The following is a 27,690-nucleotide window of genomic DNA, read 5'->3' on the forward strand; positions in this document are numbered from 1 at the left end:
TCCAACACTCTGCAGGGGGCAACAGTGAGGAGTACGCATCCCAGAGAAGCAGCCGTAGAAGAAGACAAACATTTAAACAAATACAGCGTTATCAACTCTTTAAAAAAAAAGATTGGACTTTTAACAGTGACTGGACTATACCACATATGAACCTCTCCAAAACGCAGTGGGGGAGCCCTTTCTTTAAAATATAATATAAACCCGCAGATGAATATGACTGCAGATGAAACATCACAACTCTGATGTGGTCCACTGAGAATGGATGGGCGGGCAGTTCAGGATCATTACATTTAGACCTGTGCAAAACTCTGGACTAGCAAGTACTGAGTCAGTTATCAATGACAAAGGCCATGCAAAAAAAAACCCCAAAAAACCAAATAATTAAATACCATTAAATAAAATACATAAATAATTGATTTAAAAATAATACAATTTTTTTTTATAAAAATAAAATACATCAGAAATACTAATTAATTAAAAATACTACTAATACTAATAATACTTAATAATTTAAAAAAAGATAAAATTTAAATAAATGATAAAACAATTTAAATATATGACATTAAAAATAAAGACATGTTCATAAGGATATATACATACATACATACAGCCCAAATACAGTAAAGTCTCGTTATATCGATATCGGTTATAACGAATTACTACTTATTACGATACTATTTTCATTTCCCGGCAAATTTCTAGTCTTTTATGATATAATTAGCTGCGTTAGTACGATACCCGGTTATTATGATAATCCGGTTACTACGATGCCCTTTTCATCTCCCGCCAGCCAATTTGGTCTGCTTATATCGATACAAAAGCAGCTTAAATCAATCTTTGCTTAAGGATTTCAATACCAAAAAAGAACACGGCGAACGGCTGCTTCCAGTCAACTTTATTTTTCACACTTCCACCACCAGAGTGCAGCACACACAGCGGAAAACACCCGTCCCTCGCGCCTACCCCTCCGGGTGGCAACACCTTCCCTATCGATAGTTCCGGGGTGAATTATGTCCCGGTAACCGGTAATCACTACAGCGTAAGTTTATTTTTATTTACTGTAGTACAAAATGTATTGTAGTACAAAAGCATGCTAGATACGCAATCCATGAACTCAAGGAGAAAATTACATGCCATATCAAAGATCCGCCCACTTTTAATGCAGTTCGGCGCAGGATCGGATATATGGATAGTCCGGTTATATCGGTATTTTTTCCGACTCCCGAGAATATCGATATAACGAGACTTTACTGTAGTGTTGTGGCCAAAATGCTAACCATTAGGCTACCGTGAGACCCATATATGCGTGTATGTGTAAGTTCATGATCTTGTCCTCAGTGGAGCGTTCCAAGTGAGTGTGGACTTACTATATCTTCGATGCCAATGGCGTTCCAACTTTGCATGATGGGTAAGAAGGAAATGAATGTCGGGATGAGCCAGCAGCCACCGAGCATCGCCGCCACTCTCAGCGGGGTCATCTTGTGTCTGTACACAAGCGGCTGGCAGCAGATAGCGTAGTACCTGGAAGGCACACCGCATTTTAGCCTAAACACACACACACACACAACACACACATACACACACACCTATCCAGTGCAATGCAGCAGAGATGCAGAATGGATGCTGTGGTCAACAGGACATCCAGCGACGTTCGCACCAGACAGAAGATCTCACCGTACTGCCACACGCCGGTGGTCAGCTCGATGGCGGCGAAGGGCATCACCACCAGCGCCACTAACAAGTCGGCAAAAGCCAGCGACACAATGAAGTAGTTGGTCTTTTTCTTCCTGGGATGAGAAACACACAAAAAGGGAAAGTCTTGGAATAGTTTTTCAATAAAAGCCAATTCAATTTTAATTGTCCATTCATTTGTTTGAATGATGCTTTTGTCAAAAAGACCGACCGTAGATGTCGATCCTTGCAGAGCGCCACCATGACCAGCAGGTTTCCAAACACCGTCATGATGATGATGATGGACAGCACGATGATGAGAAGGATGCTCTCCAGCGATCTCAGGAACTCCTGACGCTCTTCTTCCTGTTCTGTGTTTTTCACATTGTCCACCGAACTACCGACAAAATAAATAAAACATCCAATGTAAGTTTTGGTTTAGTTTTGATGGAGCAGAGCCGAGTGAAGCACTTACAGTCGAGGTGATGCTGTGGCCATCACTGGTCATCTGCCTTCAGGTCAGCCGAGGAGAGTCCTCTTCACCCCATGCTGCTGCCCTGTCAAAACATGACGCTTTAGTCTCCACATCATGGCTGTTTGACATCAGAAATGTCATATAATAGAATAATTTTGGAGGTGTGACCTTCACTCATCCCTGCAGGTGCAATTCCAGCATGCCTAAATGGGACAAAACATTCCAGTTTCAGTCTACTGCACAAACAGATGAGTTATGTGGCGGCGTTCCCTGTCTCGTGTTGACCAAATACTGCAGGTGACACCTCCAAGAGGGAACGAGGAAGTACAGAAACATGACCTGTCCACGTGCTTCGTACGCGCTCACATCATGTGATCATCACATCCCAATCTCCGTTCCTTGATACGTTTTTCACGCCATGCTCTGAGTCGGTCTTTCGTCGAGTATCAACAGCGGCGGGGGTGGGGGCTTATCAGCTTTAAGCACCTATTACGACTTCATCTGTGTATTTTTATGACCACAGTGAGGTGTTATCGCACTCAAGTGTCAACACAGTCCTCTAAAAGTGACAGCCGGCGATCCTGTCAATCCCTACTTCCTGCAGATGGAACCGCATTTATTTATCCTCTTCCCTGCTGCTGGATGACGTTTTACACTGTAAGGCCTCAAAACCTTTCTGGGAATCGAATTAACAATAAAAAGGTAAAAAAAAAAAAGATTTTTGTATTATGTGTATATGTGGTGTATATGTGTTGTTTTGAGACAGTCATTGGAATGCCATCTCAGAGCAGTGATAGTGCTAGTGAGGCATCAGAGGAAAAAAAGCATTACAAAAATCTGCATCAGCATCGATAATGAAGTGCCGGACGATATTAAAAGCCGATATCGAACAGCTCTACAAAATATCCCAAATGAGAGATTTGCTCCCCCCCAATCCGCATCCCGACAGCTTGACGACAATCTAATACAAAGTGGGAGACGTGTTTTTCACAGCTCACACATTTTATGTGCAACGGACATTTAAAAAAAATGACGTGAGAAAGACATGTCCTCATTTGGCCTACAAATACTACAACACAGCCTTTGCCTTATTCGGAAGAAAATCGCACCCCCGTTGACTCTACAAATTACAATTACAGGTCACATCAGTTCGTTATGCAGGTGCAGGTTCAGTAAAGTACTTTTGTTTTTTTTAAAAAAAAATCTCTTGCAGAACATCTAAACGTCACCTTTAATCGTTAAAGTGACTTACAATAGAGGAGTCGTACATCAGTAAGAGCCTTATGTGCATACCTCCTGCAAGGCCAGTGATAAATAAACACACAATTCTCAATGATCAAAATGTGCAAAATGCACAGGACAGCAATGAAGGTTTTACAGCGGGTGACCTATTTTTGGAACATGTTTACATTGCCAGAGAGAAAAGGCTTGTGGCTTCCATTTAATGTCTTTTTCATGCCGTCTATGCAGCAAGAGCAGTCGAAGAATTCTTGCTCCACACATTGTAGTCACATGACATGCCCGTGTTATGTACATTACATTACACTTTTTGACCTCGGGGCCCCTCAATTTTTCCCGTTCATAGTGGCCAGGCGCCTATTCAAATGTTAGATTTGCAGTCAGAGACTAAATCAAATCCACTCACAGTTTAATAAGCTTATTTAAATACATACTTGACACAATGACTTGTTGCCAGTCAACGACATGACAGATCTATGACCCATTTTTGTTTCTCTTGAAGTCCACCGCTTTCTGAAGGAATAGAAAGTATTAGTTTGCATGCTAACTACACACCCTTGATACACATATGCACTTTTTTAAATGAATATATTGAGCTTTACTAACATATTTCTTCAAGTTAACTATCATATTAAATCATACACAATAACACACTAGGATATAAAGAGGTATTTACATGCAGAAACCCTGAGGTTGGACCAGGACAGACCAGATGAAGAAGCACTGCAATGGTGACGGAAGCCAAAAAAAATAAATAAAAAGAGACCTCAAAGGAGAAAAACACTTCAAAGAAATCCTACAATTGTTTAAAAATAGCATCAAATTGAATCATCAGCATGAAAGAGTTTGAAATACTACACGTTTGTGTCTGTCTTCTTTTCATTGGAACTTGCTAAAGTCATACGTTGCTGTCTCCAGTGGTGGGAAGATGCATTTTTACTCCAAAATTTTAATGCCGGTTGAAAATGTACACGTTTGGATCTGAATGAGCTTCTAAGTAGGGCTTCAAAATGCAAAAAGAATATGAGTAAGTAATATATGAAGAGCTTGCAACCAAAAGGCGCTAAATCCAATTTTCACTAAGTTGCATGTTTTTCATGAGTTTAATAGACCTCTGTCATGTGTATCCAAATCACATATTTTGGTCTTGAAATCATTTTTAAAAATATGAAAAAAAGTGATATGAAATTTAGGCTTTCAACCAAAAGGCGCTATTTCCATTTCAGATTTCAACCAAAAGGAGCTAAATCCCTTTCTTTATTCTTTATTCTGATTGGCCCAAGTTTCCCATCTATTGATAATCTGACCAATCAGAGAGAAGAATACAATTATCATTGCACATACAGAAAGCCAGTATCAGTGCGCATCCTGTTTTGTTTGTGTACATTAAGTACACGTATGATAGTTACAGTATGTTATGCAATTCAGGAGAACACAAATTGTGTTTTTACAGTATTCTGTAACATGGAAGTTTTTTTTACGCCATAAAAGGCATGTCTCTACCTTGACACCTCCAACTTTCATGAGAAACATTATTTTACTTGTACTAAAAAACATACAACGTAAAGAGTTTGTAATGAGATGATTTTTGTCACTGTCACCTTCATGGTGCAGTCAATAATAAAATTTGTATTATTGTCTGCAAATTGTTATTTTTCATGTGTCGCTCTACTGGTGACTTCAAATTTATTTCAGCCAAAAGGCGCTAAATCCATCATTTCAGCCAAAAGGCGCTAAATCCAAAAAAAAATTAATTAAAAAAAATATATAAAATACATGGTGTGTGCAGGATTTTTATAGCATGCATTTTTATGACCTATATTGATAGCTCTTTCATTTGCAATATAGACTTGATGACCAAATAGATTGATATGTGCGTAATTAAAAATCATTGATTTTCTCGAAATCAGTCAAAATGGATTTAGCGCCTTTTGGTTGCAAGCTCTTCATATAGGCTGTTCATCAGATGATTTAAACTTCCACAGCCGGTGACAGCCATGGGAGGGCGCTCTAGGCTTGTGTGCCAGTAACCGCTACTCCTCTACCACTGAGAAAGTTATGTTTTTTAATAACAGCAATATGTGAATAACTGGCAGCCACGGTCTGGAACTGATGGCCATTTTTGTAAACTTCCCTCGTCATCCATCCCCGAATGTTCTCAATTGGACGTAGCTCAGGGGAACACAAAAAACCCCACCATTACCAAACAGACGAGGGCCAGTCATCCCCGCAACATCTCCACATTAAGAGCTGCCGTTTTGACACCCCTGCACAACCTCAAGCTCCATTGTTCCATTGAAGGAAATCATAACGGCGATCTGACATGTGTGTGTCGTTCTGGATGTGGAGGATATTCTGATGTGGTTGCCGGGGAGACCGTGTGGTGTCATGCTCAACATTCTATCCCTCAGTAACTACTCGCCACCTTGCAATTTGGCTTATTATTACAAATACGTCAAAAACATGCCTATATTCAGCATTTTCTGCATAGGTATTGTTAGATGAACTATAATACAAATATAAGGCATTCAGAAGACACATTCAAAGATGTTATAAATATATATGTATTATTCTACATACACTGGTCACTAAGTCAGTAATGTTATGTTAATGTTTGATGAGACACACAAGCACCAGACTTGATCACCGAAACGTTTGTTGCAGTTTTGAATTACTTTTATTATTATTATTATTATTACCAGGCATAATAATCCCTAAAACTCAACTTTGAACCCCATACATCACTTCCTGTCCGCACCCAACTCAGCTCCCCCTAGCATATTTACAGCAACACACACAAGCACAAGTCTTATTTCTGTCTTAAATACCTTATTTTCTGTTGTTATGTCTTCTATATTGGGTAATATGAGAGTAAAGGTGACTATAGGGGTGCTATTTCATTCCTGGAGGGCTCAAATATTGTTATTTATATTTTAGCTTTTTGTGAAATTTTGAAATTCAAACCCTCCATGTGCCTTTTGGGACTCTATTAAAAAAAAAAGAGGGTTGGGTCAGTATGCTAATGGTAGCGGTGGCTTTGAACTCAATCCTCTGTGGACAACTGGCCCATATAAGCCAGGACAGATTTTACATTCCAATAAATTCATTATCTTACACAAAAGGTCTACAGCTGGCTGGGAAATAGATTTGAAATCCAAAACACAGCACACAAGCCGCGGGGTGGAGGTGGTGATGTTGCGTATTTGAGCCCACATAAGCATCACGCATACGATGTGCGAACGGGACAGTCGATGCCTGTGTAACAAGCAGCTGAAAAAGCATGCAACATTTGGAGACACTTTAGCCAGCTTAAGGACCATATTTGGCAGCTGACATAAAGAGGCATATTAGTGATTTCCGCCCGTGCCCTCCCCCACTGAGGCTGTACAACGGATTGTGTTCTCCGGAGGGATGGGATTTTCGAATTTCGCAATTCAGTGAATGTTCCCTGGGCTATATAAATCTCTCAAGCTAATCTTGGCATCTGCTAAAATTAAAGCAGTCAAAATGTGATCCATTAATTACTGTTATGTTCCTCTCCTGTCTGATAGCGTCGACCGTGCTCTGCTTTTAGACAGGTGGGCCACAGGTGGGAAAAAAAAACATCAGTGGTCAATATATTAGGTACACGAGACAATACAACTCAATCAAAAATAGGGCTGCTGTAGCTAACAATTGTTTTCTCAGTCAGTTAATCTGAAGCTTGTTGTTTTGATTAAATCGGCTCATCGGTTAGGTCAGGGGTGGGCAAACTACGGCCCGGGGGCCACATCCGGCCCGCCAAGTGTTTGAATACGGCCCGCCCAATCGCTCCAAAGTATTTCATTTAAACTCAACATACAACCTGGCATCATGGCCTGAGCCAACCTTTTGATGGTTTTATCAATTTCCTTTTTTGACATGGTCTGTTGTTTACAAAGTGCTCCTGAAAAAAGGGACACAAGCACATAATATAATAATAATAATTATTATTATTATTATTTGATTATTATAATAATTATTAGAACTATTATGATTGTTATAATTATTATATTAATGCTAATTATTATATTAATTATATATAATATTATTGTTATATTTGCATATTTTACATAATAATATAATAATTATTATTTTAATTTTATTGTAATTATTATAATATTTTATTATTTTTTAAATATTTAAATATAAATATAAAATAATAAATAATAATAGCAGATTGCATGACAATTTTACAGATACAATAATACCCCCCCCCCCCCGTAAATTTTGTCATATCAATGCGAGTCAAAAAGTTTGCCTACCCCTGGGTTAGGTCCTACACCTACACCAAGGTGACCAAACTGTGGCTGGCGACACATCGAAAACAATATTACTGAAATGTAGCTGTGTCAACATAGACTAAAAGTAAATGAATAGCATCTGTCAAGAATAACAATAACTTGCCGTACAACCGGAAAATTGAATGAATACATTCCTTCAATGAAATTGGACTGCATATTCAACAGGCCACGGCTACTTATTGTGGAGGGGGAATGACTTTTCCACGCTTCCAACAGCACGCGGGCATGGAAATGCATGCACGGTTGGAGCTCCACCGCACTCGCTCAGTGGCTGAAGGTAATGACGAGTGAGGGGGTAATTGAGCGTGTTGAGCTAGTCACACAATACAGTGACCAGCTCAGTGTGTGGGATAGGAATGACTGGAATATAATGATGCTCTCTCTCACACACACCACCATAAAGTACATGCACAACTGCAGGAAATAGAACATACAGTATATCCTGCCATCATGTATTTTACTTTGGACTGATGTGTTGCTATAAAATAAGCGACCAAAAGTAACATTTCTCCACACTGGAAAAATGTGTCTTAAATGAAATGAAACTTTTTCTTTGTTAATGGTCATTCATTCATTCATTTTTCACCACTCCTCTCCATTAGTCTGCCGTGCAGCCCCTTATTTATACATTTATATATTCATGTTTTTTTTTACGTGAGAAGCCAAAAAAAAGCTGATGATGCAACTGCACAATAGAAGAGATTATGTTCGGCGAATTTTATGCTGTAAAAATGACCACATGTTCTACTGCCGATTACTAAAGAACGGAAAAAGGTAGAACCAAACATTTTTTCTCTGATGAAAGATGGGTCTCCCAGCCGTGAGGCCTGAGCGCTAACCACTCAGCCTCCGTGTAGCCGTTAATGTTCATTTTGATGTTAAGTGTCATTAGTTAGTAAGCGCGGCTACATTTTAAAAAGTGGCTTTATTGTCAAAATATTTGAGTTATTTAAGGGTCAAAATGCGTGCAGAGGACAAAAAATGTGTTTATGCTAGCAGATCTGCTTGTATTGTTATTATTATAATTATTATAAGTGATACAACGAGTAGTTGCATTACTATCAAGTCTAAACATAGTTAAAGCCTCCATATGTGACGTGATTAGTCGATTGCATTATCACGCTAATATCCTATCAACCTGGTATAAAGAATTATTAGTTGGTTTTTCTTCACACTTCCATATTTCTACCAGCGGCGCTTTCATGCGAATTAATTAATGCCGTGTTGCCAATTAGTTCCAAAGTAAACTTCCCAGTTTACACTAGCCTGGAGTGACGGCATGAATGAGGCGCTGTTAGTTTGCTCAAATATCTAAAACACATCGACACACCTTGAAGGTGAACGGGGCAGACATCGGTACAGTACTGGTTATCACAAGAAACACAAACGCATCAGGAGCCCCCAAGGAGAATGTCATTTTGACAAATATTTGCCAAATCTTGCAAAGACGCCATAACTTTCAAAACACTTCTGAACAAACTAATTGGTACGGCATCCTCTCTGCAACGGTCCCTTGAGGTGAAGAGGGATCTGAATCCAAATGCAAAGCTCTCCGTTCCTACCCTCACCGACGGTCATGAGTTTTGGGTAGCGACCAAAAGGACGAGATCGTGGGTACAAGCGGCTGAAATGAGTTTTCTCTCATCCTAAAAGGGCGTCCAGGGGGTGTACTGCTCTGCCGAGAGAACATTATTTCAACGCCAAACTACCGAGTGCTTCTGGTTATGACTCCATCTGTGCCTTCATGGAACCTTGCATGAACTTTTAAACACTTCCTCATCACCAAAAGTACCAGTACCTTGTGTGGTTGGAAACGACAAAGTGACACACTACCGAGAGCCATGAAATGTCAGCTAGCAGGTGACAGATGACACCATACGTGGTTTGACAAAACAAACAAACGACATCAGGGGACTCTACTGGTGTCTCTTTGTTAGCCATCCAAACACGTTTACGACACACATGAACCAGCAGAAGTTCAGCTCAAGATCAAGCCCGGCATGATGGAACACCTTTATGAATGTAAGTTCAATTTAAGACAAGAAGAAGAAGAAGAAGAAGAGGCCTTCATGTGTGCACCAATGGAATTAAGAGCAGTCTACTAACTGCATGTCAAATATAGAACACACCTCGCAGCTCTTTTATAAGCACCTGTGCCGTACAAGTAGAACAGGGTTGTCCAACGTGCGGCCCCGCAGCCATTTGTGCCCCACAGCACATTCTAAAAATGTAATTTAACGAGAAAACAACAAATCTGCAGTAATATTAAAAGAATAAAGTAAAAAATATTGAGAACAAAGTTGGAATCTAAGGAGAAAATGTCTGGAGAATAACTCTGCGAGGAAAGATGACATCATTTTAGCAAATATTAAAGAAAAAACTTAATGTAACATTATTAGAAAAACAAAAAAAGTTGAAAAATTAGATGGCAGAAAAAGTTATAGTAGCATGGGAATAAAGTTAAAATATTATGAGGAAAAAAGTGAGAATATTTGGAGAACTCATTTCCAAGAAGAGAGTTTAAATAGTTTTAAATTAAAAAAAAACACAAAACAAACAGCAGACATGGAAAAAAAATTCAATTCTAACAAGAACATTTTTGTTTTGCAATTTTACGACAATAAAATCGCAATATAATAATAAAAGTTGTATTATTATGAGAAACAACCAAAACAAAATAAATGTGTGATTTTTGGAAAATTAGGTTGGGAAAAAGTGAATTTTACTAATAATGCCCTCAAAGCTTTACTTGACTAAACATTCTGAGCATACATGTATATAAAATGAGTCGACCTAATGCACACTTAACCCCGTAGAACCCCTTCAAGGCCAGAGTACCGCTTAAAGAAGACGTTTCTATTGGGTTCTATCTGTCAATGCATCACATTCAAACTTAAATGGTTTCCTTCCTCACTCTAAGCCTTTCCTCTATGGAGAACTCCCCAAGAAAGCCGGTGTGCGTTGCTCACCTGTGTCAGGCTCCTCGCACCCGTTCCTCCGGTCCAGGTGCGCTGAGATGCTCTCATACTCCAGCTGGATTGTCCAGAACCTGCAGCCCAACGGAAGGTGGGATCCTGCCACAGAAAGAAGGAGACAGACGGAGACGAGAGAGAAAGCGAAAATAGAGGGAAGGTGAGTGTGGGGAGCAATGCTGCCATCTAGTGGTCATATAAAGCAGTGACGTTTAACAGCGCACCAACTCGTTTTCCATTTTTGCCAGTGTAAACAAATGTCAACTTTGTCAACGCAAAATGCTATTTTATGCTTTGTTGTCGTTTTATATAATATGGTTGGATGGAAGATAAAGGTCAGACATAAAAAGCCAAATATATTTCAGCTATGGAAGCATTTTAGCAGTGCAAGTAAAAACTGCAATCATATTGAATTCCGTACCTTCCGGTCAGATCGTTACAGAAGGCAAGATTAAAACTGTAAAAAAATGAGAGGCTGGAGCGGACATGCATATTTTAACAGCCAGAATAATTGCAAAGGGTCCCGCTGTGAAACAGCAGAGAATCGCCTATGGCACTGAACGTTTCAACGAACGCTGACCGCCATTTGTGACTGCGACCCTTCTGAAATGTTAGCTTTGACCATAAAATGTATTTTAAAAGAAAGCAAGCAAACAGAGTGCACTGCTGACATCTGGTGGCCACACAGTGCAGTGCACCCTTCAATGATATGATTTGACTGCACTACAGTAAAGCTGGAGTCAGGCTTGTTTGTATGACTTCCTGATCAACAATAAGTAAATAGTACAAAAAATGTGCAGTCGGTGCAACAAAAAATATATAGATAGGCAGAAATAAAGCACTATTATCATCACTAATGCAATTATCATCAGTAGTGGATGTGATCTCATGAGATTTGTAGGCAAGTGTACTTCCAGTGAAAGTGTCCATCACAGCTCCAATCCGCACTGAATGTTTTAAGATTTACAGATAAGCTTCTTGCTCATCAGTATTTTTTTTTATTACAATTTTATTATATAAACAGCATTACAAAGAAATATGTATGGAATAATGAGTCCGATATATGGTCATCATGATGCATTCATATGACTGCATACATGGTATACAGTCTTCTACAGTGTAACAACATGTCAGGTAAAAGCCTGACAAGCCTGAGAGTCCACATTTCACAGAGCCTAAATATGAAACCTGGGTGTTGGCAAAGGGTCACGACTCGGGGTCCAGGCGTGGAATCACAGGGAGGATGAGGTTACCGAATGACGAGTCCTGAGTGATGAAGAAGCCTGATGAATGTGCGTGTGCATGCTGGGGGGGGGGGGGCGGGGGAACAGTACAAAATAGTTTCAGCATCTGTGCCTTGGGTAATCAAAGAACACTTTTTCGGCAAAGAGCTTCACAAAATAATGTGCCTCACCTGCAAGGCTGCTTTCTGCTGGGCAACAATGTGCTGCTGCTCTGCATTGTCCCGGAAGTCTTTCATATTGGGCCGAGATAAGGGGATGCTACAAGATGAATGGGAGCAGAGAGAGATGAGGTGTACCGTTATCGAGCACTTCAAATACCTTTTACTACCACGATTCACATCCTCACAAAACAAACCATCATTTTTACTTCCTGCCGTAAGGACTTTTGAACATACTAGAAGAGAACTGGCTTACTTGTCACACTTGTGTCTCATCATCGGAGGGCGCCGTCTCTCAAATTGTGGTAGGAACATTTACCGGCTTGGGATCATTGCTTACCTATGTGTCTTTCCATTCATTCATTCATTCATTCATTCATTTTTTACCGCTTATCCGCGGAGGTGCTGGAGCCTATCCCAGCTGTCTTCAGGCGAGAGGCGGGGTACACCTTGGACACAGGGCACATATAGACAAACAACCATTCACACTCACATTCATACCTATGGACAATTTGGAGTCGCCAATTAACCTAGCATGTTTTTGGAATGTGGGAGGAAACCGGAGTACCCGGAGAAAACCCACGCATGCACGGGGAGAACATGCAAACTCCACACAGAGATGGCCGAGGGTGGGATTGAACTCGGGTCTCCTAGCTGTGAGGTCTGCGCGCTAACCATTCGGCCGCCATGCAGCCCCATGTTGTCTTTTTACTCGAGTAAAACTTTAAAAAATGTTAAAATGGTGAAGGGAAAGCTAGTTCAAGTTGCTGTTAGGGTCAAGGCTGTGACAACTAACCCTGTTCTTCCCTGCTTCCATGGTTGTGATTTTTATGGCTATTTTATGGCTAATACCCCGGTACCTGGCTCCTGGAGTGGCCGTGGACTGACTCTGCATTAACCGTCTCCTCTCTTTCTCCAACTCAGCCAGGATTTGCACTCGGGCCTTATTCTGGAAGACTGTGTGGAGCCAGAGAGCAGAGAATTACTTTACATGCAACCCTTCCTTGATGGGGAAGACGGCGGGTGTTTCCACCACACGGACTGCTATGTGGCTTCTGGTTCCAACTGGGGAAGCCCACACAAGAAAAACATCTGCATCTGCTGCTGGACGGCCTGCGTCATGACCAGGCTGGTGTGCTTTCCAACAAAAAACAAAAACCCTTCAATGTGGCAAGTTTGTTGTGCAGAATGTTCTGTTTGTTTGTGATGCCCACGGCGTTAGCTATCCCATTAACTGTTACACGTATGTGAACCATCACCATTAGGTAGTGGCTATGGCAAGACGTCCTGACCTTGGGGCATCTTCAAGGCTACCTCTTCAACGTCCTTGGAGGCTGACCTATTCTTCTGCAGATATTTGATAAAACAATGGTACCAAATGTTATCTGAACAAAATGTCTCTAGTACTACTCAAGTCCTAAATTATTTCTCCAGTGTGTGTTTATCTGAGAGGAAACTCAAAAGTTGTCATCAGGAAAGCAGTCCACTGCTGTGTCTTCTTCAAAGCCCACCAGGTCATCTTGAAACAGTCTAATGTCATAAATAAATACAGTGCTACTTACAGACATCACACTAGTCCTGACGTACCATACACGAAAACTCCATGCGCAATGATGACGTCAGCGTTGACTATAATTTACGAAAAGTGTATAGATTTTAGTCTGTCAAAGGACAGAATTGATTTAAATAGATTTGGCACGAGCTCCACAATATAAACCGATTTTTTTGTGTCAGCTGGGATGTTTGTAGTGAGTCCATCAGTCCAAAGAGCACAGACGCCAAGATAATAACCCTACGCCTAATAGTTGGGGTTGCTAATGACAAAGAACTACGACTGAAAAGACACAACTGATGGTCATGCAGGCAAAAGGAGTAGCCTTACCCGGTCCTGGAGGATTGGCAGTCATGTCGCCGACAAAACACTGAATGAATTGAGTGAATAAACGTATGTCGTTGGTTTATTTGCCTGCTTCTGTCCGTCCACCCGTCATTCCCGCTTGCCCGCGCACTGTGGTTGGGAACACCGGACTAGTGATTTCTCAGGGCGCCCCCCATAAGGTGTCCGTGCTGATGCCTGACTAAAATGAGAAAAAGGTTAAAAATTTCTATTCATGCTGGCGCACGAAAACATATGTATATATTTCCACACATATATTGTAAAATTGCAATATTCTAATCGCGATTTTAGATTAAAATGATTTTACGTTACTCAAAATACACATTTTCCGCGTCTCGGTGTCACAGACAGTGTTTACTTCCGGACTTTTTACGTTTAACCTCCGCAGCTGCGCCGTAGGGTTCAGCTCACTATTGGGACCAAATAGCGGCTCAAGGCTTCACTAGAAGACAGAGAAGCCGAGAAAAAAAGAAATACGTGATAAATTCTAACAGTAAACTGGACAGCCGTTAGCCTCCACTTCCAGCCAAGCCCCAGCGCCTGCCGCACGATGAGTGTCGGCGCTCCGCGAGGCCTGGCCAGCTCGGGGCAGAAGCACATCGCAGAGATTCTCCACCCGCTGTCCGCCGCCGAAGAGCCGCTCTCCCCGGGGCCAGATGTCAGCGTCACCGCTGGGGGCGACAAGGTAGGCTCGACCCCGGTTGTACCAAACCTTCTTCGGCGGTTCGAAAACGGACAGTTGAAGCAGCAGTTGTGCTTTAATTCAGTCATGTTTACTAACCTGTTGTTGATCAAAGATATGGAGGGAAAGCTTTACAACTTACCAATTATGATAAACAGACATCACTGCGTCAAATATGATTCACATTAAATTGTCTGTAGCGAGAGGAAAACAACATAGTAACTTAAGCTATAGCTTACACAATTGAAATTAACACTAATATAAAGTTATACTTACAAACACTTACAAACTCGGCAGTTTGTCGCCATCATGCACGCTTGAGGCACTTCTAACAAAAACGTATTTTGTTTGTATTCAATATTGTATCCCAGTCATCATGAAGTGGTGTCCAAAGTCCATCCCAGGGGTCGTTTGGAGCCTATAGCTTGGTTTTTGTTGGCCTGTGGCATATTTGTCTAAAAAATAACAACCCATTAAATACAGAATGTATTAGAAAATTACATAATAAATTAGCAGTACAGGCGGCTTGATGATTTACAGCTGCAATAAATGGTACTGATTTGATTTGCATCATTCGTATTGCTGTTACAATTGCTGCATGGCGACAAAAGGACACTCCTTAGGGTAACTTGAAAAGTTTAGGACAGTTGATGGCCACAAGATGCCAATCAATAGATTGTGGCTGGGATTGAAAAGAGCTGTTTATGCCCAATCCTGATGCAGCCTTAGAAGAGTTTGAGCTGTTTTGCAAGGAGGAATGGCATCTACTGAATAACAACCCAATGGGGTTGAATACTTATGCAGTTGTTTACTTTAAAGTATACATTTTTAATGACATTTGTGACACGTGATATGTGATTGGACATAAAAGGAGCTGTTGATAAATATTGATATTGATAAAATATTGTCAAAAAAAAACAAAAATAGTAAACACTTGTGCAGTCTGCGCGCATTACATTGAATAGTTAAAGTGCAGTGCATACAAGAGAAGTCCAGGAGATAAACGTTTGTGTGTATTACATAGTATGTGCAGTGGAATGTGTGCACATAACAGGGTGCTGGGGAATGTGGGGTTATGAACAATGATAAGGGCCACACACACACCAAAAAAAATTATACTTATATACAATTTGGATAACGAGGAAATTGTACTATCTTGTATTTTGTATGGAGTCAACTATAACTGCTTAGTTATAGTGTGTTTTCGGAACACACATTTGCAGAATATCAAGGTGGACCCTGCATCCTTTCATTTTTCGGAATGTGGCCATCATGGGAAAACGCTTTCTGTTATAGGGACACCCTGTTTGCCATATCTACCCGTCTGAGTAACACTTACGACAAGCAAATGTGCAACAAAGATGCTAATTTTATGCCAGTATGACAGCTCTACAAAGACGCTATCAGCTCTTTTAAAGAAACAAACCCAATTCTGGATTTTCCCAAAGTGTTATTTTGTGCCTGAGCATGACTTCTGTGGAGTGAGTGAGTGGCCTGGTTGTGATGCAATGATGCAAGGCAATGCAATTATGTGGGCTGTGATTACAAGCTTAAGGTTTTGCACCGCAGTGTAAAAAAAAACACACTCAGAACCCGAGAGGAGGGAAAGAGTGAAGCCGTGAGAGTGGCCGTGGCGTGTTCGAGTGGGGACACTTACTGTTGGGAGACTGTATATTTAAATCGCTCAGGAGTGAAAGTGACCATGTTGGGGTGAAACAAAAACACCTAAACAATAAAACACGTTTGCGGAAGTGGAAGATGTAATGCATTTTACTTTTTAGCAACTGTGCAAAAAGGAAGTTAGTTGGAACTATTGCCAGAATAACATCTAATTTGTGGTTTCATTTGAAACTTTATGACGACATGTGACAAATGTGCAGAGGTGATGTAAAGACTAAACACACCTCACATTCTTTTCTTTTATTATTTCTTTTATTATTACAGTAAAGTCTCGTTATATCGATATTCTCGGGAGTCGGAAAAAATATCGATATAACCGGACTATCCATATATCCGATCCTGCGCCGAACTGCATTAAAAGTGGGCAATAATGCACTCGACATTGTTCTATAGTATAGAACAATGTCGTGGGGCGGGTCATGCTCATGCTCAACCCGCCCCACATAGCTGGCCAAACACATGCCTGCAACAGAAGAACCAACGAACGCCAGCATGTACATATGAAAAACAGTGATTATTGCAAGCGATAAAAAGATATCTGAATACAACACAATTAAATACATGTATTTGTACGCTTGTGTCTTCGTTGGAATAGGTGTGTATGCTATGTCAGTTGGTTCTTCTGTTGCAGGCATGTGTTTGGCCAGCTATGTGGGGCGGGTTGAGCATGACCTGTGAACCAGGAAGTGGTGGTGGAAGTGTGAAAAATAAAGTTGACTGGAAGCAGCCGTTCGCCGTGTTCTTTTTTGGTATTGAAATCCTTAAGCAAAGATTGATTTAAGCTGCTTTTGTATCGATATAAGCAGACCAAATTGGCTGGCGGGAGATGAAAAGGGCATCGTAGTAACCGGATTATCATAATAACCGGATATCGTACTAACGGAACTAATTATATCATAAAAGACTAGAAATTTGCCGGGAAATGAAAATAGTATCGTAATAAGTAGTAATTCGTTATAACCGATATCGATATAACGAGACTTTACTGTATCTACTATAGCCATGTTGTACATGTATTGTGAAAAAGTCATACAGTGTCCAATTTCACTGATGTTATGTTTTTTGTCTTCCTTTTAAGTAGTAGCACCACAAGACGCAAAAAGCCCAAGACAAAGCAAAACACTTGTGTGGAGTTAATTATTTTTTGAGTCTATGGGGAAAAACTGCAATAACATAGTGTTCTCTTTGGCTATAATGGGATGGCGTTATTGTGGTGTACAGTGCAGTGTTCGTCTTCAGCCATCATTCAGTTAGGGCGACTATGCAGATGTTGTGTCACATGATGCATGGTGCGAGCACACAGCCGTGACCCCAACAAGAGACTCATTCACGGCGACAAACAACTGAATCAGCATTTGTCTATCCCCTCTTTGTTTTTGCCCTTCCTCTTCTTGAGGCTTTCTAAAAAAAATAAAATATCTGTGCTCTCAGGAGGCAGGGCTGTCCAATGGCACGCCGGTGGACACACCGAGTCCCGCCTCTGCGTCCTCGCTCTTCAACAGGCTGCAGCTGGATGACGACCTCGAGTCCGACCCACGGGACTACTACACCGCCACCGAAACCCGTGACCTGTTTGTCACGGTGGATGACCCAAAGAAGCACGTCTCCACCATGGAGACCTACATCACCTATAGAGTGTCCACCAAGGTCTGTTCATGGCTTTTAAGCCTGAGAATCATCTGTGTTAAATCGTGAATTTGAGGAGTTTCACATTTCACATGCTACTTGCACCAAATGATCAAACCTGATCAAAATGATGAAACGTCAGCACTGTTACTGCACATGTGGCCCGGTGCTTGTCTCTATCGCCGCAGCACTTGGAAAAATGCTAAACCTTTGCCAGAGACGACCCGAGGGCTAAAGCGATCTGTGGTTTCATGAGGGAACAATGGCGCTAGATGACCAGCCCTTCACCGTCGATGAAGATACACGCTTAAAAGTGTTTAGTTAATAGTTGTGATATCATAACAATGGTGCTTCACTTTTTACGCCCCGCTTCTCAGCCTTGATGAAGGAAGCTGAGTCAGAGACGCTGCCAGCAGCCACCCTGATGGCGTCATGGCGACCGTTGCTGTGTGCACTAGGGTGCTTAGGGTGAAAGGCCTTATACAAATATCACAGTCAAATATGAAGGCACAGTGTTAATTAGGAGAGCCTGTGTGAGGTTTTTTTTTTAACAGTGGTCTGTCAGCACTACATTTTGAGTAGCAGTTGATATGGAAAGTGACCACATCCCTGTTTATACTGAAAAAAATATTTATGTGATCTTTACCCCATACAACTCACTTTCCCAAAAACAGTATCAATGGAAAAGTCTGCATAGAAAAAAAGTTATCTAACCAGAAAAAAAAATGACATGACTAATGTTAATGGGCTCGTGTGTCTTCCCTCCAGACGACACGGATCGAGTTTGACCTGCCCGATTATTGCGTGCGCCGCCGCTATCAAGACTTTGACTGGCTGAGGATCAAGCTGGAGGACAGCCAGCCCACCCACCTCATCCCCGTAGGTGACCACATCCACGCTGCCCTCCTTTCAAAATGCAAAACCGCCGTTCACCTCGTCCCTCTCCTCTTTCAGCCTTTGCCTGAGAAGTTTGTGATGAAGGGCGTGGTGGATCGTTTTTCGGAAGAGTTTGTGGAAACGCGCATGAAAGCACTGGACAAGTTCCTCAAGCGGGTCGCCGACCACCCGGTCCTCTCCTTCAACCCACATCTTAACGCTTTCTTGTCTGCCAAGGTGAGACAGCTGGAGTTTACTGCAATCCATTTTAATGCAACAAAAACTGTTTTGCAGACGTCAGCTGCAACAATAAATCAAGTTGACTGCTGATGCACAAAAAAAAGAAGTAGCAAATCCCGAATAAATTTGCTAGACTTTCCCAGCACAAGTAGACAAATGACCTCTCTGAAGGCTATAAAGTGGTCATCAATCAAATCGTCCATTTCCTTGTCAAATGCTCACATGTAATTTAGGTCATTTGGCTCTTGGTCACATTACATTGCCCCAGTTGGGACGCCTCTCATGGATCAGGGAACTACGATGCGTGATAAACTACAAAAAGCAATAAAATGAATGGGTTCTCTCACCCGGAGACATTATTGAAAGCAGTGGATTAAACCATATTCAACTTGACAATGTGATTCCATATGACAGATGCACCCCCTGCCGTATGTTTCTTGATTCTACGCAATTCTCAACCTGCGATGTGTCGCCAGGATCTAAACAAGCGTCAAGGTCTGGCGCTGCTCACCAAAGTGGGCGAGTCGGTGAAGCACGTGGCCGGAGGCTACAAGCTGCGGGCGCGACCGCCCGACTTCTGCGCCATGGGAGAGTACCTGGACACCTTCAGCCAGAAACTTGGCACCATCGACCGCATTGCTCAGAGGATCCTCAAGGAGCAGTCAGGTAACCGACCGAGTCGGGACGTCTGAAGTCATTTTCCAGCCGCAAGTCTCACGTTACTAGCATATGTTGCCAATTTTGGGATAAGAGAACATAATTAACAGACTTATTTTACAATTATGAGATAAATTGCATTCAAATTGGCGTAAAATTTCATAATTGGTCACTCACGGCTGACTGGAAGCACGTGCGTTCAGGCACACACAAAGGCGATGAAGAATTTGCAGCCATGATGTTGTTAGGCTAATTTGTTCCAGACCCGACCGTGATTAGTCAATGTCCACAAAGTAGGATTCCTTATTTATGAATCCAATATTTTCATGGTTAGAGCATTGAAAATCTCTTTACTAAATATGTTTTTTCACATTATTAGAACCCTCCGGACATGAAATAACACCCCAATTATTGTATTGATGTTACTGTCCTCATGTGTGACAGGAAGTAACGTTGGGGGACAATAGTTGAGTTTTAGTTTAGGATTACGTCTGCAACAGTTGCCTGTGTTTGGGGGTATTGTGCCTGTTGTGAGGTACTTAGAACCTGAAACAAAAGCCTGTTGTTTTGGCTATCAAGTCTGGTGTTTGTGTGTCTCACCGAACATTACAGTAACATGCATGTGATCCTACTCAGAGTCGGAAGACGGTGGGAGCGGCACGTTCGAAAGTTAGTGCCATCCAGGCAGTCACTCTCTGTGAAATGCATACTTATTTTTACACTTGTATGCTAGGTCAACAGGTTGAATTTGACCTCAGCGGTTCCAAAGGATAAAAACACTAAACTAAACGCAACAGAAAGTGAGACTGGTGTATCTTGTTTTTTTTCCTTGACGAGCCCAGCAAGATTAGTTTGCAGTCTGCAGCTGAAGTTAGGAAGCTGCTTTTCACACATTTGATGTTGTGAAACAGGAAGCAACAGAAAGACAAGCACAGCCTTTTTACCCCTTCAGTCCTGTCAGCTGTTTGCTTGGCTTTGTTTGCTGTGGGCCTCATCCTCCTGCATGAATCCAATGTTCAATGCTCATTGTTGCCTACTCATGATATTTAAATCATCTGCAGTCAACAAATACTTTTGGTCTGTCCTCCTCTCACGTCCACTAGAGTATCTAGCCGAGCTACGCGAGTACAGCACCGTGTACTCCAGCTGGGCGGCTTCGGAAGAGGAGCTGCAGCGCCCGCTGGAGGGCGCGGCGAGCTCCCTGACGACGTCCTGCGGGGCGATGGATGACCTTAGTGAGAGCATGAGCCAGGACTTCCTGCCTGTGCTAAGAGAGTACGTCCTCTACATCGAATCCATGAAGGTGAGAGAGATTGATTTGAATGGGCGAACATTCCACTCTCGTCTAGACTTGAATGCGTCAACCGGATTTTCAGAATGTTTTGAAGAAACGTGACCAGAGTCAGGCGGAGTACGAGGGACGACTAGAAGCGGCCATACAGCGCAAACCAGAAGACCGAATGCCGGTAAGCATCTATTTTGTTGTGTCCGTTCAAATGAATCTGGATTAATCTCAGTCTTTACCTGCTCTACCCTAGCATTTAGCATGTAGCTCCCTCGGGGCCCCTGAAGCACTAGTCCTTCTGTATCCCACTATAGATGCCGGCTGAGGTGGAGCGGTGCCAAGACAAAATGGAGTGTTTTAACGCCGACTTGAAGGCGGACTGGGAGCGCTGGCAGAGCAACAAGCGACAAGATTTCAAGCAGCTTCTGAGCGGCATCGCTGATAAGAACATCAGCTACTATGAGAAGGTACGCTGCAATGCAGTTGTTTTTACATGTAGGACCGGCTTTCAACAGTTTTACTTATTCTTGGCCTAAATTAATCATTTAAGCATAAACATTGATAAATGAACTGTACTAAAATACAAGGCAGAAGAAGCTTTCTAATTGTGAATGGAGTATTCTACATTGGTCACTAGGTATCAGTAATTGTTCTGTGAGACAAGCACCAGACGTTCATTTTCTACCGCTTGTCCTCACGAGGGTCACAGGGGTGCTGGAGCCTATCCCAGCTGTCTTGGGGTGAGAGGCGGGGTACACCCTGGACTGGTCGCCAGCCAATCACAGGGCACATATAGACAAACAACCATTCACACTCACATTCATACCTATGGACAATTTGGAGTGGCTAATTAACCTAGCATGTTTTTGGAATGTGGGAGGAAACCGGAGTACCCGGAGAAAACCCACACATGCACGGGGAGAACATGCAAACTCCACACAGAGATGGCCGAGGGTGGGATTGAACTCCTAGCTGTGAGGTCTGCGTGCTAACCACTCGTCTGCCGTGCAGCCGTGACTATTCATAATAATCATAATAATCATAATAATAACTACTAAATAATAAAAACTTCCTGTTCTCTTGCCACTTTAGGGTCCATTAGGGTACACATTTACCGTGACACTGTAAGAGCAGGAGTTTTATGTACATTTTAAATTGCTTAGTTACTCTTATTTTGTCTACTATGGTGGGTAGTAAGAGTGTAAAGCCATTTAAAGCTGCCATTGCAATACACTGGTGAGACAACATCCACTGCAGGAAGTATGCTGTCCAGGAAAAAAAAAAAAAAGAGTAGGAGTGACGTCCGTCATGTGGCCCTATTGTCCGTTAAAAGTCCAGAAAAGGCTGTTGCATCTGATGTCAAAACAGTGTGCATAGAAAGTTTAATAGGACCGACCTCATCGTACATTTAGAGCCTGCCCCCGTCACTGGTGAGTAATGTCAGGTTTAAACGCTTGACTGAGCACCAGAAACCACGCCATATTATGCCTAGCTGCCACTACATCGTGGATCAAACTATACCCCAATGAGTTGCTGACTTGTTCTCTGAGTAAATGACTTTGTTTACATTCCAAAGAAGGTATGTTTCATGCTGACATTAGAAAAGGTTGGACGCTCTAACTCCATATGGTTATTTCCTCTGAAGTGCCAAGCAGCATGGGAGTCGCTCATAACGATCCTGCAGGACAAACAGACTGACGACCAAACCAGTGAGACGGACTGAAGCATCGTATCTCGCTGGCCCGTTCGATATCGTCTCACATTCTTTGTCACGCCAAGAAGGGCCGAGGACCGGGGACACTGCAGGATTTTTGTCTCCCGAGATGACATTATCAAGATTGGAGGCACTGACAGTGACCACTGGGCAAGCAGTGACATGCTATGTACAGACATTCTTTTTTATGTTGTTGCTTTTTCCCTTTTTCTACTTCACGTCACCTGCTAACAGTTGCCAATGCCGCTTGTTTAACCACAAGCTAAGTGGTGTTTCTTTCAGTCTTGTTCCTACTTTAAGTTTGACACAAAGGGTACTTATGTTTACAACCTCAATTCCCCCCCAAATGTCTACACTTACCATTCTTAAAGATTGTTATCCAAAGGTTCAAATGTGTTTTTTTTTAACTTCCAGTTATGTTTGATTACTTCAGAAATCCATTTGCAGACACCTGAAACCTGCCTCTGTGTTTCGCAACACGTCCTTGGAGATTCCGCGGCAGTTTTGTGTAACAACCCCACCGTCTGATTCCCATTTGCTCCCCATCCTTCAGTTACACGGGACAGCGAGCAGCTTTTAGCAATGACGACCCCCCCCCCCCCCCCCCCTCACACGACTAGGGTGTTTTGAGTTGAAGGCCGAGCTCCATCAGGGGAGCGATCGATCTCGGCCTTCGATTGGTTTGAGACTAAATCACTCTTGCTAATTAGAAAATCTCGTCGAGTTTGTCACGTCTGCTGTGGCTCCAGGGAAAGGAACCCGATAGGTACAATCAGTTTAAAAGTAAAACAGTGGTTGGGGTGCAATAGTGACACCTAGTGGCAAAGAAGGGATTAGCAATTGCATCTGTGGGATTTCTTGCTTTATGTTGTGGAGTTTGAAGCGGTGAAAAAACGTTTAAATTAAGTGCATATGATTACAAATATTTATCTGTTCAGTTCTAACAACAACTGAAAGAACATACACAAACTACTAAAATAATATATATTTAGATAACTCACATTTTACAACAATAACTTTTTTTTTACAGTAGTACTTGTGCTGATGCTAAATGTTTTTCAGTATTGTAGTAATTGGATTTAAAGGTACAGCTCAGGGATAATGAGCCTTGCCCCCACCAGATGGCTTTTATTAGAAATAATAAAACTTATACAGCAGAGACACACAGATGTTGACAAATCTAGTTAAATAAACGCAGCAAGTATTATTATTTTTTTTTTTTACAAAAGAGCTGATAAACAGCTTTGTTTACTTTTTGTGTTTACGTTCTGTTTCATTTATCTCAAAGGTTTTGTTTACAAGTCAGGTCAGTTTGTCAAAATGTTTAAGACGGGACGAGACATTTGCAATAACAATAATAAGCTAGTAAATTTACAAAACAATGTTTTTTTGTGCTTTTACTGAGCCCTAGTGAAGCTCCACACAAATGCCTGCTGATTCACTGCACTATACAAACCCGCCCCCTTTTTATGACTCCTCCCCCTTTAAGACATGGCAACTTTGCATTGTGACAACTCTTGTTTTTTTTTTCTTGAATCCACAAATGGGACAAGATGACAGCTAATTCATATAAGAATGTAAAGAGCAAAAAAAAACCCAAATGTCCCGTCATAACAATCACAAGATGATCAATCTAACTTATTGAAAGAAGTATTAATACTTTCTGTTCTTTTGTTTGCCAGTTTTTACATATTGTACACTTGAACATATATAAAGCTTGTATATTGATGTTGTTTTGATGCAATTATCTTTACCTCAAATTATTTTTGGGATATATTGGACCAATAATAAAATTGATTTGATAGTCATCTGCTCATCTTTAAAAAAAAATGCTATAACTCGAAAATCAGAAATCAGAATGAAAATAATATACAGCTTTAAGCTCCACCCATTTCGGATTAAACCACACCCACTTGTGGTTCATGCCCCGCCCATTCTGAATACAAATAGAATACAGATAATTTAGATGGGTGAACATATACAGATAGTGGAGTACTCGCTCATCCCTAGTACGTCTCCGCATGTTGTTTGCATTGTTTACATCAAGTGCTTGTTTAAACACACCTCGTTTCCTCAGCTCCCCTTTTCCTGTCGTGTTGGTGGCTTTATCTTTGGAGCAAGTGAGATTCAGTTCTCCTTTTCCACTTGACGCTTTTCAGTTGACACCGCCGTCTCCTCGGAAGGTCCCTGCTGAGACAACCTGCATCCCACAGCACTGCAAGGGGGATAATATGTAAGATAGTATAGTAAGATAAGATAGTAGGTTTATCAATAGGTTTGTCAATTTTAGGTCAACACAGAAATGAATACAGATGTGAATTTTCAAGCATTTTTATGACGATCCAGAAAAGACCTTACACCTTTGGAAGAACATCCATCCATGCAATCCCTACCAAGAATAGGATTTACAGTGTAGATGTTAAAAAGGGGCTGCACGGCGCTCAAGTGGTTAGCATGCAGACCTCACAGCTAGGAGACTCGAGTTCAATCCCACCCTCGGCCATCTTTGTGTGGAGTTTGCATGTTCTCTCATGTTTTCTCCGAGTACTCCGGTTTCCTCCCACATTCCAAAAACATGCTAGGTTAATTGGCGACTCCAAATTGTCCATAGGTATGAATGTGAGTGTGAATGGTTGTTTGTCTATATGTGCCCTGTGATTGGTTGGCTGATTTATAGTACAGGGTGTACCCCGCCTCTCGCCCGAAGACAGTTGAGATAACCTTCAGCACCCCCTGCCACCCTCGTGAGGATAAGCGTCAGAAAATGAATAAATGTTAAAAAGATACCTGATGGGTATCATCGCCAGAACTGCCAGTATGCTGGAGAGCATAAAGATGAAACCCGGGTACCAGTCCAATGTCCTCTGGTAGAGTCTAGTAAAGGCGGGGATGTACGCCAGGGCAGCAAGCCTCAGAGCCAGCTGCAGGGTGGTGAGAGTGATGCCTGATGGGAAGGAGGTGGAGACAACACAAGGGGGCGCTCATGCATATGAGAACATGCAACTCACCCCATGAGGATGCTGGAAACTGTTGTGAGAGCAGTGACCTCATGGTGGGCATTGGGATGAGCCCAAAGAGGCTGAGTGAGCGGGCTGTGGGGAAAGTCATTAAAAAGTCATAAAAAAAAAAATTGTGCAGAACAATAAGAATCTCGTCTTACCGATGTAGAACATATAGGTCACGGTGACGAAGCTTGTGAAGTAAATTCCGCAGGCAAATGAGAGCATGCCGATGAGAATGAGCGCCGCATCAGTCATGCAACGACGGAAAATAACGGCACCCAGGTAACTGGTTAGGAAGATCACAAAGCCTGCTGCATTCCCATAACCAACCTGAAGGCGTAGAGTTCAATTTGTCCTAAACCTGATCTGAACAACAAATGAATCTTTCATCACAAAAGACGCCGGAAGTGTCACCTGTGCGGCGTTCCAATGGAGCGGCTCTTTTATGACAAAGATGCCCAGGATCTCAACGGCTCCACCCACCGAGGACGCGTATATGACAGCAGCTGCAAACAGCAGAACCACGTTCACCTTGGTCTTAGTCAAAGACGTCTCCTCGGGAACACGACTGGAGGAGAGAGGGAGGAGCTGGCTGCTCTCATCAGGTTGGTTGGCCACTTGCTGTACCTTTGCAAAGTTAGGGAAACGTCAATAATAGCAATGTCACATCCAAATACAAATGTCCACTGACCTGCAGCAGAAATGTGGCATGCACGAGGCTCAGAAAGTGGAGAATTGTGCAAACGGAGAGCAGGACAGTTCCGTGTCCCACTCTGGAGCTGTAGAGCAAGAACACGTGACCGGACAGCACACTGCCGAGCAGGCCTGCAGCTCCATACATCAGCTCTACTCTCATCATGACCTGCATTTTATAAACAGTAACACCCATGCTGCTGTGATGCTGTTATGGGCTAAACCTGGACTTACAGTACATTGCCTGTAAAAGCAGCTCTGTGTACAAAACACATAAAATACTGCAATCAAAACACTAAATACGAGAATTTGACAGTACCACAAAGATATTATGACATCGGAGCAGATCCTTTAACATGTTCAAGGATAATATAGCGACCTGGCAGTTATTTGTAGTGTTTAGAGTTTTGTGATTTCCAACACTCAGCGAAGCCATGAACGTGACAGTCCTGCCTATGTGTTTGGACGGAGGAGGCGCAACATGTACATATACAAATACAATACCACAGCGCCATCTGCTGTATCAGTAGAGAATTGTGTCATGCGTTTCTCTGACCTGTGAGCGAGTTTCAGTGGTCGAGGAGAGCGACGCCATTGTCATCACGCCGGGCCAGTAAGCACAGAATCCCCCGGACACACCGAAGACAACCGCCGCCCCAAACATCACCTGAATGGGGAGGCGGAGAATAACCACCAATAGGAGGGAGACGCTGGACAGCAGATACCCACATAAGGGCACCACGATTGGGGCTCTTCTCCACCCGCGGTCGCCTGCCCTGGCAAGGAGTAGAGCGGACACTATCGGCATCAGCTGGACGATGAGGTTGTATGCCATGTAAAAGTCCGCCATGGCTCTCTGTTGGTTCTCCTCTCGGGAGGCAGGGGTGCCCGTGGCGGGGTCGGTAGTGTTGGCACACCTGGCCTTGACCACCATCAGCAGGGCGGTGTTGAACAAAGACGTGCCCAGCTGCTCGAGCACGACGAGCGGCTCAACATGGCGGAAAACCGCCAAAACGCTTTGGCCACAATTCGGCGTCACCATGTTTCATTTAATAGACAAAACCAAAACTATAGAGACACAAAGTGAAGAAATTACGCAGTCAGGGAAGTCCAAGAGCTTAGGTGGGAAGGTTTCACTTCCGCATCCAAGTACGGTACTTCTCCAACGACTTTCAGCTCAAATGTGTCCAGTTTGTTGTTTTCATCGAAGTCGTCGTAGAAGTATTACGGTAATCTAATAAATACATACATCTCAGA

The 27,690-nt window shown here is 42.3% G+C and overlaps 4 protein-coding genes across 14 annotated transcripts in view; 1 reads left to right on the top strand and 3 right to left on the bottom strand.

The window, feature by feature from the left end:
- LOC131107364 (5-hydroxytryptamine receptor 4) overlaps positions 1 to 11,127 on the bottom strand; it is a 33,344-nt gene extending 22,217 nt beyond the window's left edge. For 2 of the 8 annotated variants that reach the window (XR_013629316.1, XR_013629317.1), the window contains exons 1-4: positions 2,147 to 2,553; positions 1,904 to 2,068; positions 1,587 to 1,787; positions 1,368 to 1,521 (exon numbers count right to left, since the gene is read on the bottom strand). Coding sequence is in view for 6 of the 8 variants with exons in the window: in XM_058057375.2 (XP_057913358.2) it covers positions 1,368 to 1,521; positions 1,587 to 1,787; positions 1,904 to 2,068; positions 2,147 to 2,169 (543 nt within the window). In the remaining 2 variants the exon portion in view is untranslated. Of the gene's footprint in view, positions 1 to 1,367; positions 1,522 to 1,586; positions 1,788 to 1,903; positions 2,069 to 2,146; positions 2,554 to 3,819; positions 3,899 to 4,061; positions 4,134 to 10,676 lie in introns of those variants that run through there. The other 6 variants (XM_058057375.2, XM_078794301.1, XM_078794302.1 and 3 more) reach the window with 6 other exon arrangements.
- Positions 11,128 to 11,472: 345 nt separating this feature from the next.
- inip (ints3 and nabp interacting protein) lies at positions 11,473 to 14,815 on the bottom strand. Of its 4 annotated transcripts, none has more exons than XM_058064561.2 (4): positions 13,964 to 14,704; positions 12,942 to 13,038; positions 12,094 to 12,181; positions 11,473 to 11,945 (listed from the first exon to the last, which is right to left on the bottom strand). In XM_058064561.2, the coding sequence occupies exons 1-4, from the start codon at positions 13,986 to 13,988 to the stop codon at positions 11,886 to 11,888; spliced, it is 270 nt and encodes an 89-aa protein (XP_057920544.1). In that variant the 5' UTR covers positions 13,989 to 14,704; the 3' UTR covers positions 11,473 to 11,885. The 4 variants fall into 4 exon arrangements, with proteins under 4 accessions (XP_057920544.1, XP_078650430.1, XP_057920545.1 ...); XM_078794304.1 differs by lacking the exon at positions 13,964 to 14,704 and adding an exon at positions 14,803 to 14,815 and having other exon boundaries at positions 11,626 to 11,984; XM_058064562.2 differs by having other exon boundaries at positions 11,626 to 11,984; positions 14,471 to 14,692.
- snx30 (sorting nexin family member 30) lies at positions 14,330 to 24,546 on the top strand. Its single transcript, XM_058064557.2, has 9 exons — positions 14,330 to 14,663; positions 17,772 to 17,987; positions 18,735 to 18,845; positions 18,921 to 19,079; positions 19,559 to 19,748; positions 20,843 to 21,042; positions 21,116 to 21,205; positions 21,339 to 21,491; positions 22,670 to 24,546. Exons 1-9 carry the CDS (start codon positions 14,529 to 14,531, stop codon positions 22,745 to 22,747), a joined length of 1,332 nt encoding a protein of 443 aa, XP_057920540.2. The 5' UTR covers positions 14,330 to 14,528; the 3' UTR covers positions 22,748 to 24,546.
- slc46a2 (solute carrier family 46 member 2) lies at positions 14,960 to 27,660 on the bottom strand. The gene is made up of 8 exons (XM_078794303.1): positions 26,990 to 27,660; positions 26,432 to 26,602; positions 26,155 to 26,367; positions 25,899 to 26,070; positions 25,747 to 25,830; positions 25,526 to 25,682; positions 24,803 to 24,953; positions 14,960 to 15,115 (listed from the first exon to the last, which is right to left on the bottom strand). The coding sequence occupies exons 1-7, from the start codon at positions 27,473 to 27,475 to the stop codon at positions 24,866 to 24,868; spliced, it is 1,371 nt and encodes a 456-aa protein (XP_078650429.1). The 5' UTR covers positions 27,476 to 27,660; the 3' UTR covers positions 14,960 to 15,115; positions 24,803 to 24,865.
- Between the last annotated feature and the right edge of the window lie 30 nt (positions 27,661 to 27,690).

This window comes from Doryrhamphus excisus, linkage group LG10, assembly GCF_037039965.1.
Source record: "Doryrhamphus excisus strain RoL-2023G ecotype Guam linkage group LG10, RoL_Dexc_Guam_v1.1, whole genome shotgun sequence".
NCBI classification, from domain to species: Eukaryota; Metazoa; Chordata; class Actinopteri; order Syngnathiformes; family Syngnathidae; genus Doryrhamphus; species Doryrhamphus excisus.

What these genes read in the sequence shown, in the direction of transcription:
- slc46a2 (XM_078794303.1), bottom strand. Translation starts at nt 27,475, where the DNA reads ATGGTGACGCCGAATTGTGGCCAAAGCGTTTTGGCGGTTTTCCGCCAT. An exon ending in CCACTGAAACTCGCTCACAG is followed by an intron (nt 26,603 to 26,989) that starts GTCAGAGAAACG and finishes TATAAAATGCAG; the next exon opens with GTCATGATGAGAGTAGAGCT. An exon ending in GACCTATATGTTCTACATCG is followed by an intron (nt 25,831 to 25,898) that starts GTAAGACGAGAT and finishes CTTTCCCCACAG; the next exon opens with CCCGCTCACTCAGCCTCTTT.
- inip (XM_058064560.2), bottom strand. Translation starts at nt 13,988, where the DNA reads ATGACTGCCAATCCTCCAGGACCGG. An exon ending in TGCCAATCCTCCAGGACCGG is followed by an intron (nt 13,039 to 13,963) that starts GTAAGGCTACTC and finishes GGCTCCACACAG; the next exon opens with TCTTCCAGAATAAGGCCCGA. An exon ending in ACGGCCACTCCAGGAGCCAG is followed by an intron (nt 12,182 to 12,941) that starts GTACCGGGGTAT and finishes TTCATCTTGTAG; the next exon opens with CATCCCCTTATCTCGGCCCA.
- snx30 (XM_058064557.2), top strand. Translation starts at nt 14,529, where the DNA reads ATGAGTGTCGGCGCTCCGCGAGGCCTGGCCAGCTCGGGGCAGAAGCAC. An exon ending in AGCCCACCCACCTCATCCCC is followed by an intron (nt 18,846 to 18,920) that starts GTAGGTGACCAC and finishes CTCCTCTTTCAG; the next exon opens with CCTTTGCCTGAGAAGTTTGT. An exon ending in TCTACATCGAATCCATGAAG is followed by an intron (nt 21,043 to 21,115) that starts GTGAGAGAGATT and finishes CCGGATTTTCAG; the next exon opens with AATGTTTTGAAGAAACGTGA.